Source organism: Pongo pygmaeus, chromosome 6 (genome assembly GCF_028885625.2).
Source record: "Pongo pygmaeus isolate AG05252 chromosome 6, NHGRI_mPonPyg2-v2.0_pri, whole genome shotgun sequence".
NCBI classification, from domain to species: Eukaryota; Metazoa; Chordata; class Mammalia; order Primates; family Hominidae; genus Pongo; species Pongo pygmaeus.
Genome location: NC_072379.2, coordinates 4,800,850 through 4,813,029, shown reverse-complemented (window position 1 = coordinate 4,813,029; position 12,180 = coordinate 4,800,850). Strand labels below are relative to the sequence as shown.

At 52.3% G+C, this 12,180-nt stretch overlaps 1 protein-coding gene across 1 annotated transcript in view; it reads right to left on the bottom strand.

Annotated features, from left to right (window-relative positions):
• FOXK1 (forkhead box K1) overlaps positions 1–12,180 on the bottom strand; it is an 89,282-nt gene that overhangs the window by 29,631 nt on the left and 47,471 nt on the right. The window contains exon 2 of the mRNA XM_054496047.2: positions 414–599. Coding sequence (XP_054352022.1) covers positions 414–599 — 186 coding nt within the window. The remainder of the gene's footprint in view (positions 1–413; positions 600–12,180) is intronic.

The window sequence follows — 12,180 nt, the reverse complement described above, 5'->3', positions numbered from 1 at the left end:
ATCGCTTTAACCCGGGAGGTGGAGGTTGCAGTGAGCCGAGATCGCGCCACTGCACTCCAGCCTGGGCAACAAGAGCAAAACTCCGTCTCAAAACAAACAAACAAAAAAACCATCTTCAACGTCCTTTAAAAAAACAAACAAAAAAACAACACAAAACCTGTGCTTGCTTTAACAAGCCCTAATATGTAAAACTTCCAGTGGGAAAAGTGATGATCAGGTAGTGATTCTTCCCTTTGTAAGAGAATTCACAGAGATTTCAGCCAGGTCCCGGATGGACGTACAACACTTTCTGTATTTCCATGCCATGTGCAGTTTTCCAGAGAGATTTGGAGCCCGGTGCTGCATACGACAGGCACACTCGCATCATCTCCCTCTCTCCTGGGGGCCCAAGGGCAGGCTGGGGGGCTGCTCACCTGATGGTGCCAGTCGGGGAGGGGACGGGGCTGACCATGCTCCGGAGGTCCGGCTCCGGGATGTGGATCTTCAGAGGGGAGATCTGTGGGTACAGCGGCCGGAGCGGGGAGGCTGGGGCCTCTTCTTTGTGGTAGAGCGACGTGAACTGGATCTTGATGGCCGTGCTGGGAAAACGGAAGGTACACCTGCAATGGGAGGAGGAGCGGGTGTGAGGTGCAGGAGGAGACTCAAGAAGACGCCAACACCCAGGGAAGGTGCGTGTCCGTGTGTCTAAGTAACCGGACCGTAACTCTCAAACCTGGGCCCCAGGGAGCAGTTTCGATGCTTTTATCAGGACACTTAGGAACTGAGACTTTGGCTTATTTGGAAGTCACTTGTCTTTCTATTTTTTTATTTTATTTTATTTTTTGAGAGGGAGTCTCGCTCTGTCACCCAGGCTGCAGTGCAATGGCGCGATCTCAGCTCACCACAACCTCAGCCTCCTGGGTTCAAGCAATTCTCCTGTCTCAGCCTCCTGAGTAGCTGGGATTACGAGCGCCCACCACCATGCCCAGCTAATTTATTTTTTTTTTTGAGAGGGGGTCTCACTCTGTCGCCCAGGCTGGAGTGCAGTGGCGCGATCTCGGCTCACTGCAAGCTCCGCCTCCTGGGTTCACACCATTCTCCTGCCTCAGCCTCCCGAGTAGCTGGGACTACAGGCTCCCGCCACCACGCCTGGCTAATTTTTTGTATTTTTAGTAGAGACGGGGTTTCACCGTGTTAGCCAGGATGGTCTCGATCTCCTGACATCATAATCCGCCCGCCTCGACCTCCCAAAGTGCTGGGATTACAGGCGTGAGCCACCGCGCCTCGCCAATTTTTTGCATTTTTAGTAGAGACGGGGTTTCACCACGTTGGCCAGGCTGGTCTCAAACTCCTGACCTCAGGTGATCCACCTGCCTCGGCCTCCCAAAATGCTGGGATTACAGGCGAGAGCCACTGTGCCCAGCCGTCAGTTGTCTTTCTACTGTGCATGAGAACAGAAGAGATATAAATATCCCCAGACAAGTGCCGCTGATGCCATCTCCCACGCAGGCTCCAGACAGACACAGCTACTTCCTGTCTGCTAGGGCAACTGCTGTGGCACCCAGGTGGGATCTACCACCTCTCAAAGGACACACTGGAAGACTGAAATAGCACGGCAGCCACCTATGCAGACATTTTCAAGATGATTCCCTGCCACTGCCTAGAAGATGTGACAGAAGGAGCAATTCCACCCCTGCTCGGGCAGGCGGGAGTCGCAGAAAGCGTGCATTATCCACCCAGAGCTTAATGGACTGGCTTCACCATCAGTTCTGGGCTTAAAACCGTGAGCCTCGGTTTTTCTACTGGAGACGACCAAGTGCAAACAAAGCCAGCCACAAGCGTCAGAGTCAACACCAGTGTGCTGTGAACAGTATCCAAGGTTCATCTGGCTTGAAGAAACTGCCACCTTTTACAAAGCTGAGCATTACTTATCCAGCTCACCTTTCAATTTCTAAACTGATGAGGCAGCAACTATCAAGTTGCTAACTGCAGGACTCAGTTAAAAACAAAACAAAACAAAAACAAAAACAGAAACAATGTAAAGCAGCAGCCTGCCCACACGGAGATAAGCAACGCTGGCTGCCAGCGCAGCTGTTTGGCAAAGGCTCTTGTTTAAAATTGTGGGAGGTGGGGTAAGAAAGAATGTACATAAGCCACCGGTGATAATGCGCTTTTCAGAGTCCAGAAGGTATTCAGGACAGGCAAAGTGATTCAATACTTGAGAGATGCTAAGGTCTCTTGTAGTGGAACCTGCATGAAGCACCAGGCTGCTGGGTCTATGCCTGACTGTGTTTTTAAACATGCGGCAATGTTTAAATAGTAAATCTACCTAAAATCCTGCATGGACATGTGCAAACATCCCTCTTTCATATGAAAGTCTCTTTGCTCTTCGTCAAAGCATTTTTGAAAGACAGGACTGAGGAGCAGGTCAGAGGGTGACGAAGGGTGCCTGGCTGTCAGCAGGGGGTCCTCTTGCGTCTTCTTCCCAGGGACCCGCTTCAAAGGAAGTGACTCAGCATTACAAATGTGCGGCTCCTCCCATAGCTCTGCTAGCCAGGCTGTCCACATGGAAGAGAGAAAATCAGGCACTTAAGCTGGCTCAACTGGGCCAGTCCTGATTCTCCCCGAGACACTGGTCAGAGGAGGGTGGGCCTCCCCAAGGAGGCCGGGCCGCATCGTTCAGCGCCAGGCACTGTCAGGCCTGTGGGCACCAGGTTTCTATTTCCAAACACAAAAGGGACTCTGAGACTGTTTCCAGGATGAGAAGCTGTCTGGGAGGCACGGCCCAGCGAGTGAATCTTGGGGGATAAGGGTGGGTGGTCGGTCACCCCCAAGGTTCAGAAGGGCAGCCCAAGGCTATTTGAAAATACTCCACAATTTTGTCCTCTTAAGTCACATTGCGAGGAACGTCTGATGTCCTTTACATTTTCTTCAGTCCAGCCCAGTGGAGATTTCCTGCATCAGTATTTTGACTAGAAAGCTCCATTACCCATTTTCTTTCTTCTTTTTTCTTTTTTTTTTTTTTTTTTGAGACAGAGTCTTGCTCTGTCATCTGGGCTGGAATACAATGGCGCAATCTTAGCTCACTGCAACCTCCACCTCCTGGGTTCAAGCAATTCTCCTATCTCAGCCTCCTGAGTAGCTAGGATTACAGGCACGCGCCACCACGCCCGGCTAATTTTTCTATTTTTAGTAGAGATGGGGTTTCACCATGTTGGCCAGACTGGTCTCGAACTCCTGACCTCAGGTGACCCAACCATCTAGGCTTCCCAAAGTGCTGGGATTATAGGCATGAGCCACCGTGCCGGGCCACATCACCCATTTTTTTTCTCTTTCTTTTTGAGGCAGAGTTTGGCTCTTATTGCCCAGGCTGGAGTGCAATGGTGCAATCTTGGCTCACCGCAACCTCAGCCTCCTGGATTCAAGCGATTCTCCTGCCTCAGCCTCCTGAGTAGCTGGAACTACAGGCATGTGCTAACACGCCCGGCTAATTTTGTATTTTTAGTAGAGACAGGGTTTCTCCATGTTGGTCAGGCTGGTCTGGAACTCCCGACCTCAAGTGATCCTCCTGCCCTGGCCTCCTAAAGTGCTGGGATTACAGGCGTGAGCCACCACACCCGGCCTTGCATCATCCATTTTCTAAGATGCTCTATGAAGCCCAAGGGCTCTTCAGTCCTGGGGGCTGTTAGCTTTTGTGGGTCCCAGAGCCGACATCCACCCAAGCTCGTGTCTGAGGATGGGCCTGGTGTCCCTGACCTAGGGAAGCAAGGAGAGAGGTTTGGGGCCAGCATCTGGCTGAGGGTCCAGGCAGGGGACCTAAGGTGAACTCCAGCTGTGAACGACGGTGCTGAATGAACACAGTGTCCATGTCTGTATCAACACATGCACACACACACACACACGCATGCACGCACACACGCGCGGATGTATGCACACACATGCACATGAACGCACACATGCATGCATGCACGCACACACACCCACGCACACACACCTACCCATTCCACCAGCGCTGGACACGATGGCAGTCATGACGACAAATGTTTAAAGATAGCTTCTATGGCCCTTGCCATTTGTCTCTTTTCTCCAGTTCCCTCAACCACTGCAAATCAACGAAACAAACCATGTTCTCCTATTTGTCAGAAGGGCACAGTTGAGACCTCTGACTTTCTGTGTCGTGAAAGTCCCTGTGTTAATATGGGATCGGATCACGCTGCAGCCATCAAGGCCAAGTAGAAAGAAGATGTGGCTTCTGGCCCATGACTGAGGTCACAAGAAGAAGGGGATCCTGGAGATCGGGGTTTGGATATTAAGACATGAAGAGGTGTTTTTTGGTAAGACATTTGCACACGCACATGCGCACACACGCACAGAAGAGGAGCATGGTCCCCCTCTGGACTGGTACCTGAAAGCCAGGTACCAGCCAGAGCCCGTCTGACCTTGGGCTAATCACTCCCCAACTCCAGTGGGGTGGAAAGGCCTTCCCAGGCTTGACTTCTCCCCTTCAAAGAGCAAATTGTAGCAGGAATGAGAGCCGTAAGGTGTGGGGATTTGTGACAAAGGTGAACGCCACCAAAAGAGAAAATTGGTTTAGAACCACTCGATCTAACCTCTCTGCGCTTCCATGATGTTTGCTAAGAAAACAGAATGGTTGGAATAGAAGACACCATCTCAAAGGTGCTTTCCAGTTCAAAAACCTGATTATAGGCTGGGCACGGAGGCTCAGGCCTGTAACCCCAGCACTCTGAGTGGCCAATGTGGGCGGATCACCTGAGGTCAGGAGTTCGAGACCACCCTGGCCAAAAGGCAAAATCCCCCTCTCTACTACAAATACAAAAAATTAACCAGGCATGGTGGCACACACATGTAATCCCGGCTACTCGGGAGGCTGAGGCAGGAGAATTGGTTGAACTCAGGAGGCGGCCATGTCAGTGAGCTGAGAACGTGCCACTGCACTCCAGCCTGGGCAACAGAGCAAGACTCTATCTTAAAAAAAAAAAAAAAAAAAAACTGATTCTAGATGATATGTACATAAATATTGAGTTTTCAGTAAAACAAAATGATGTTTTATAGGACAGGCAGGGATCTAGGGATCTAATACCATCTATAGATCACAGACAATTTCCTACTGTAATAGTAGTTTTCCAATTAAAGTTTACCAATAAATATTTTCATAGTATCTGCCGTAACAGTGATTGTCCTGAGGCAGGTGTCCTCGTTACTAGGAGGAGGAGAAAATGCTATGAAGCATGCTACTTGATTTTATTTTATTTATTTTTTGAAAAAGAGTCTCGCTCTGTCGCTCAGGCTGGAGTGCAATGGTGCGATCTCGGCTCACTGCAACCCCCGCCTACCAGGTTCAAGGGATTCTCCTGCCTCAGCCTCCTGAGTAGCTGGGATTACAGGCACGTGCCACAACGCCCAGCTAAGTTTTGTATTTTCAGTAGAGACAGGGTTTCATCATGTTGGCCGGGCTGGTCTTGAACTCCTGACCTCAAGTGATCCACCCGCGTCAGCCTCTCAAGGCTGGGATTACAGGTGTGAGCTGCCGCACCCGGCTTGATTTTTAAATAGATGTTTCCCCAGCGTGCTCACGGAGTTTGCCAGTTACATCTCTCCCTGTAATATCTTGATGGAGGTGCAGGACTCTAGCTGGAGTTTGAACGGGCACGTTTTGCATCGTGAAGGTGCTGCACAGTGGTTTAAACCCAGCCACACACACTGCTGGTCTTGACCGGTGGAGATTCTGCTAAGGTTAAGTGTGTCCACAGGGTAGAAATCTCCGTCCACCAGCCCGGCAGAGAGGTTCCTGTAAGAGCAAGTGCCCATCTGTGGAGGAAATCTCTCCAGAACATTCTTGCCCGACTTAGAAAGGAGCTTAGTGGTTGCTTAGGGCTGGAGTGACGGGTGGAACAGGCAGCGGGGATGGAAAATGACTAAGGGCTGCGGGACTTCTTTCTAGAGTCAAGACAATGTTCCGAGGCTGACTTGGTGGCTGCGCAACTCTGCGAATGGCTGAAAACCACGGACTGGAACAATGGAAAGGGTTAGTTGTAGGGTATGTGCAGTCGATCTCAGGCAAGCTGTTTTTGGGGAGAATTCTTGCCTGAAAGCTCCCACACTGAGGGTCTACTCCAGCCCTGGGTTTTTCCCAGGTCCACCCAGAAGCTGATGGCTCCTGGAAGTTGGGCCAAACTGGTGACTTGGTTGGAGATGACACTGCCTGGCTCAGCCTCAGACCACAGAGCCCTCTCTACACAGCGAGCTGGAACTGGCCACCGCTCCACCAGTGCTGAGCCCGAGTGACTTGGGGCATGTCACGTGCCTTCATTCCCATCCCCTCCTTAGGCCACGAGTCCTACCACCTGCCCGGCCAAACAGAAAGCTGTCAGGAAAATAAAAATAGCTCACTTAATTCTCGATGATATAAATATAAATACAATTGTCATCATTTCAGACACAGAGAAATAACCAGAGAGGGAAGGAAGAACCCGTGAAAGCTTCCAGAGGCGATTTTTAAAATGAATGTGACAGATCGCTCCTGTCCACTGCTGTCCCCTCGCCCCGTCTCTCCCAGCAGAAGGATGGGTTTACTTTCTGGAGGGGGTGAACCCGAGGCCTGGACGAGGGCACCCGACACAGAAGCAGCAGAGAGTGACATCTCACACCAAAAATAGCCCTGTGACCTGAAATTCTGCAGGAGGACCGGAGGCTCTCGGCCCCCCAAGCTTCCAGAGCTGAGCCCAGCTGTCAACAGACAATGGCCCAGGAGAAAAGCCTGAGACCCAGCCTTCCTGAGCCCCCCATGAAATCCCAGGGAGGGAACCCCATGCACCAATGCCCACACACACTTGGGCAGCGGGAGGGGTGGGGGGCCGCCTCCCCTTCCACAGGAACAGACACTTGGGGAATCTCCCCATCAAGGAAGACAGGGACTGAGGCAAAGGAGTTTGTGGGGCGCGAAGGAAGCAGATGATCTGGGGAGCGGTGGAAGCCACAGAGCATCTCATCCTCCCAAGGAGGGAGCGTGCCCTGCACCTGCCCACCAAGGCCAGGGCCACAAGAGCCACGTCCAGGGGAAACAGGAAACCTTGCACAGTTTAAAGTGACTCAGAAAACGTCAAAAGGAATAGGCTGGATGAGACCTGTCCCAGGAAGGACAAAGAAAACAGGAGCTTCAGAGGCTCTGTCTGGGAGGCCTACGGCTTGAGTTAGAGTCACCCCATACAGGCTGCTCCTTCTCAGCAGCTCCAGGAATGCATCTGCTGTCTCCTAACTGCTGTGGAGTCGCGTGTCTCCTAGGAGCAGGGCTGCGCGGTCACTAAGGTTAAAACACAGGCATTGCTTCCGTGGTTAGGGGTTGAGGACACGGGTGACGAGCTGGAAGTCTGATGGCCTTCCCTGCGCCAGGTGAAGCTTCACCCGCGGCACCTGGAGGGCAGACCCTGCGTGGCCAGCACCTGCCACCCAGAGGAGCTCTGGGGGAAGTCCAGGGTTGGCACGTGCCGGGAGGTTCCTGTGGCTTCCACAATCCCTTGGGGCTGGTTATGACAGCCAGAGAGAGGACGTCAGCCGGAGGAAAGACCAGGGAACGGCTCCCACCGTCCCACCCAGCCTGCAGCTTCGGGGACCTCAGAGCAGCCACCACTCCCGTGAGAGACACAGCAGACCCAAGAGCAAGGGCCAGAAGACGCCAGGCCGGTTTTCACGAGCGATACCTGCAGGATGCAGTTCCCATGAGGACACTGGGCAGCTTCCTGGACTGTGGCTGAGACTGTCGTTCCCAGAGCACCTTCTCTCCTGCTTCTATAGCAAACATGGAGACAGAGAAACGCCCACCCAACTGAAGACCATGTTTCTCCGCCCCTCTTGCAACCATGAGACTATGAGCTGGTCAATGGGATACAAATGGGTCATGTCTATATGAGGAACCAAGGGCCTTCTTCACTCCTCCCCTTCCCAATGGCCGGATACTGCTGTGATGGCAGGTGCCGAGCAGCCACGGTGGGCCATAAAGGCGCACTGCATAACGGGACAACAAGCAACGTAATAGAAAAAGTCTGGTGCCTCCAGGTCATAGCTGACATTAAGATGGTCACGTGTGGCTGGGCATGGTGGCTCACATCTATAATCCCAGCACTCTGGGAGGATGAGGTTGGAGGACTGCTTGAGCCCAGGAGTTTGAAACCAGCTTGGGCAACATAGCAAGACCCCAGCTTGAAATAAAAAAATAATAAAATTTAAAAAAAAAAAAGACCGTCACGTAAAAAAGAAACAAACTTGGTGCTTGTTATTTTTGACCTTTGTTGCAAAATCAAAACTACATCCTAACTGAAAGAATCCAGGAAGAGGGTGAAAAGCCCCAGAACAGAAGCTGTGCAGGAGCCCAGAGCTGTGCAGGAGAGAGCCAGGGCTCTCAGGAGATGGTTCCCAGGAGAACTGAAGGACAGGAATGTCGTGTTACCCAACTGCTGAGCGGAGTTCTAGAGGTGTGTCAGCATCCAGAGATCAGTTCACAATAGGTACAGAGAACGCTGGACGAGTAAGAAGATAAAGAAACTGCGCTACGGGAAAGAGGCACACACGCAAGGGGCGTGCGGCGTGGACCCGCGGCTCCCGGATGAGGAGGGGCAGCAGGAGAGCCAGACCCTGTCTTCTCTAACAGAAAGCCATGTGTGTCTACAACAGGGCGAAAACTCAGTGAATAGCAGCTCAGACTGTTAATCAGGATGCTTTAAAAGCCGCTGCCTCTGCGAAGTGAGACCTGAGGACTTCTGTTTGAAGCCTTGTGTTACTATGGCCATTTAAAACTATGCATATTGGCTGGCGCAGTGGCTCATGCCTGTATCCCATGGTGGTTCACACCTGTAATCCCAGTGCTTTGGAAGGCCGAGGCGGGAAGATCGCTTGAGCCTAGGAGTTTGAGATCAGCCTGGGCAACACAGTGAGATCCTGTCTCTAAAAATTGTTTAAGAAATTAGCCAGGTGTGGTGGCGCACACCTATAGTCCCAACTACTTGGGAGGCTGAGGAGGGAAGATGGCTTGAGCCTGGGCAGCGGAGGCTGCAGTGGACTATGCGGTGAATGAATGAATGAATGAATGGAGAACTGTTGGCACCAGGATCTTTGGTCAGTCTCTTCATGCACTGGCCTTGTTTCCCTCATCAGCGAAACTGGGGTAATGACGGTGCATATTCAGAGTTCTTGTGAGGACTGAACAAACGATTCCAAGCAACGTCATCAGATGCACACAGGGCGTGTCACACATAAGGAGCCCTCGCTAAATACTGATGCATGGGGGAATATGGAAACGTTTACAACAGCTTGATAAATTCAGCAGAAGACCAAGTGGAACAGTGCAGCGGCTCATGGCAAGGGAGCTGAAGTCAGACCTGCCTGGCTGGAGCCTGGGCTGCTCAGATGCCCTGGGGGCACCTGGGCAAGTCACTGGATCTGAGCCCCGCTCTGGCCAGCCCGGCCTCCGTGTGGCCTCAGGTCTCCATGCGGTGAACATCAGTCCTGACCGGACGGCTGGCACATAGCAAGCGGTTACTGAAAATTTGCTTCAGTTATTCTTGTTATTAGACAAGGACTGGAAGGAGAAATGAAAACAGCCCTGGATAAGGATGGTGTTATAGCAGGCTTCTCTCTTTTCTTTTCTTTTTCTTTTTTTTTGAGGCAGAGTCTCGCTTTGTTGCCCAGGCTGGAGTGCAGTGGTGCAATCCTGCAACCTCCACCTCCAGGTCCAAGCGATTCTCCTGCCTCAGCCTCCCGAGTAGCTGGGATTACAGATGCCCACCACCATGCCCGGCTAATTTTTGTATTTTTAGTAGAGACGGGGTTTTAGCATGTTGGCCAGGTTGGTCTTGAACTCCTGACCTCAGGTGATCCACCCGCTTTGGCCTCCCAAAGTGCTGGGAATTACAGGCATGAGCCACTGTGCCTGGCCACCTCTCTCTTTTCAAAAGGTCCTTTAAATGTTGCTACCATGTCCTTGAAGAAATGAAAGACTCAAGAATGGGAGGCAAAAGCTGTTACATACTTCATTAACAGGTACTTTCAAATTCTGCAGGCTGCAACGTGTCTTTGGGAAACCCGATAAAGTATTAAACCTGGCTCGCCTGGTTCTGCTAAGTGGTTTGGCTCTGAGGCAGGGGGAAAACGTCCTGCAGGGCCCAGGCCCCCAAGAGTCTCAAGGGAAGGCTGGGGAACAGCAGAGCATGACTTGCAGGGATGCCCACCCACCACTTCGGAGGCCCTTCACTGCCTCCTACCAGCAAGTTCTCTGTGCAGGCACAGGAAGTCAGGTGATGGTCCCAGGGTGGGCCACGTCAGATAAGGCCTGAAACTGGAATGCCAGAGGCCCTGCAGTTTGCTTAAACTCCTCCAAGAAATAAGACTGTTCAGCAAATGGTTTTGATTTTTTGTAGACAGGGTCTTGTTATGTTGCCCAGGCTAGTCTCGAACTCCTGGCCTCAAAGGATCCTCCTACCTCGGCCTCCCAAAGTGCTGGGATTACAGGAGTGAGCCACCGCGCCCGTCCTCAGGAAATGGTTTTGAAAGCGTCGTTAACATATAAAATCCCCAAATCAGAGAATTCTGACAACCTTAAATTTTTTAACCTAAAATACTGTCTTTCTATTAAAAATGGAAGGCATTTATTTATGACACCCACAAAACGAACACAGGTGGCTGCGGCCATAGGCGCCTCTCTGTTGTAGAGACCCCGTCTTTGCCAGCGTGCTAAGAGCAGTACAAGGCAGTGAAGGGACACAAGTTACAGATGAACCCGCAGCAAGGACGTCTCAAGTGTGGCGGCTTCGGAAAATAAGACACAAACTCGAAGGCGGGGCGGGGGCTGGGTCAGCAAGGTCCCTGACAGCAACACAAACGTCCATCCCCTCCCCGACAGACAGAACCAACACTGGTGCCTGCAAACCACGCCCTCTCCACTGGGCCTGCGTCCCTCCTCCAGGAACCAAAGCTGCAACCGTGACTCCACTTTTGGGTCCATGCCGCAACCTTGTTCTCCTGAGCCCCACGGCTGACAGCGGTGGCAAGCTGGGTAGCAGTGTGGTCAGGGACACAGCTCTGAGCCTGCTCATCACGCACCCTGGCCGAGTGTACTCGGCTCCGGGCCCTCCGTTCTCGCAGTGACAACAACGTGGGGGTGTGCGTGGGGTGTGTGAATTAAAACACGGTAACAGTTTTAGTGTTTATAAGTTCTTATGTGTTCATAGGGCCTAATTTTTTTAAATAGGGAGAATGCATCTATTTTTGTAATCAGGCAAATAAGCATGTCCTATTTGGAAAAAGAAAGTGAGATACTCAAGCCCATACGCCGAGTCGGTGACACGCGGTGAAAATTGCAGACAACGGTCTGACCGAAGCCGGGCTTTCTTTTTCCTTTTCTTTTTTTTATTTAAATTTTTTCGACAGAGTCTTGCTCTGTCGCCCAGGCTGGAGGGCAGTGGCTGGATCTCAGCTCACTGCAAACTCCGCCTTCCGGGTTCAAGCGATTCTCCTGCCTCGGCCTCCCGAGTAGCTGGGATTACTGGCACCCACTACCAGGCCTGGCTAGTTTTTGTATTTTTAGTAGAGACGGGGTTTCACCATGTTGGCCAGGCTGGTCTCAAACTCCTGAGCTCAGGGGATCCACCTGCCTTGGCCTCCCAAAGTGCTGGGATTACAGGCGTGAGCTGCCGCGCCCAGCCAGGGTTACTTTTTGAAGCTGAAGTCTCGGCCTCTGTCTCAAGAAGACCCTGGAGGAAGGTGGCGAGAGACCTCACTGAATTAGGATGGAGCCCCACAGAGGCGGCCAAGCACAGCCATGGCCACCCACCCTCCCTGGGGCTCAGGTGTGTGTCCTGCCGGGTGGGGCTCCCGGGGCCCAGCAGTCCTGAGCACCCCACGGCAGCACGGGCAAAGACGGCACCCTCGGTGTTCACAGCTCCTTCAAAATCACCCCCCTTTCCCTTCGCGGAAGCAACGCTCATCTGGTAGGTGACTGCTTCCCAATCCCACCATGGGGACCCGCGGTGACTCCCACAGCTTTACTCTGCGGAGGCTAAGGGACCCCCAGATGACTCACACGGCCAAACGGCGGTGGCCCCAGCGATCTGCATTTCTAGCAGACATTCCACTCCCCAGACAACCCTGCCTGGCCCAGGAGAAAGCCACTGCCCGCTGCTCCCGAAGAGG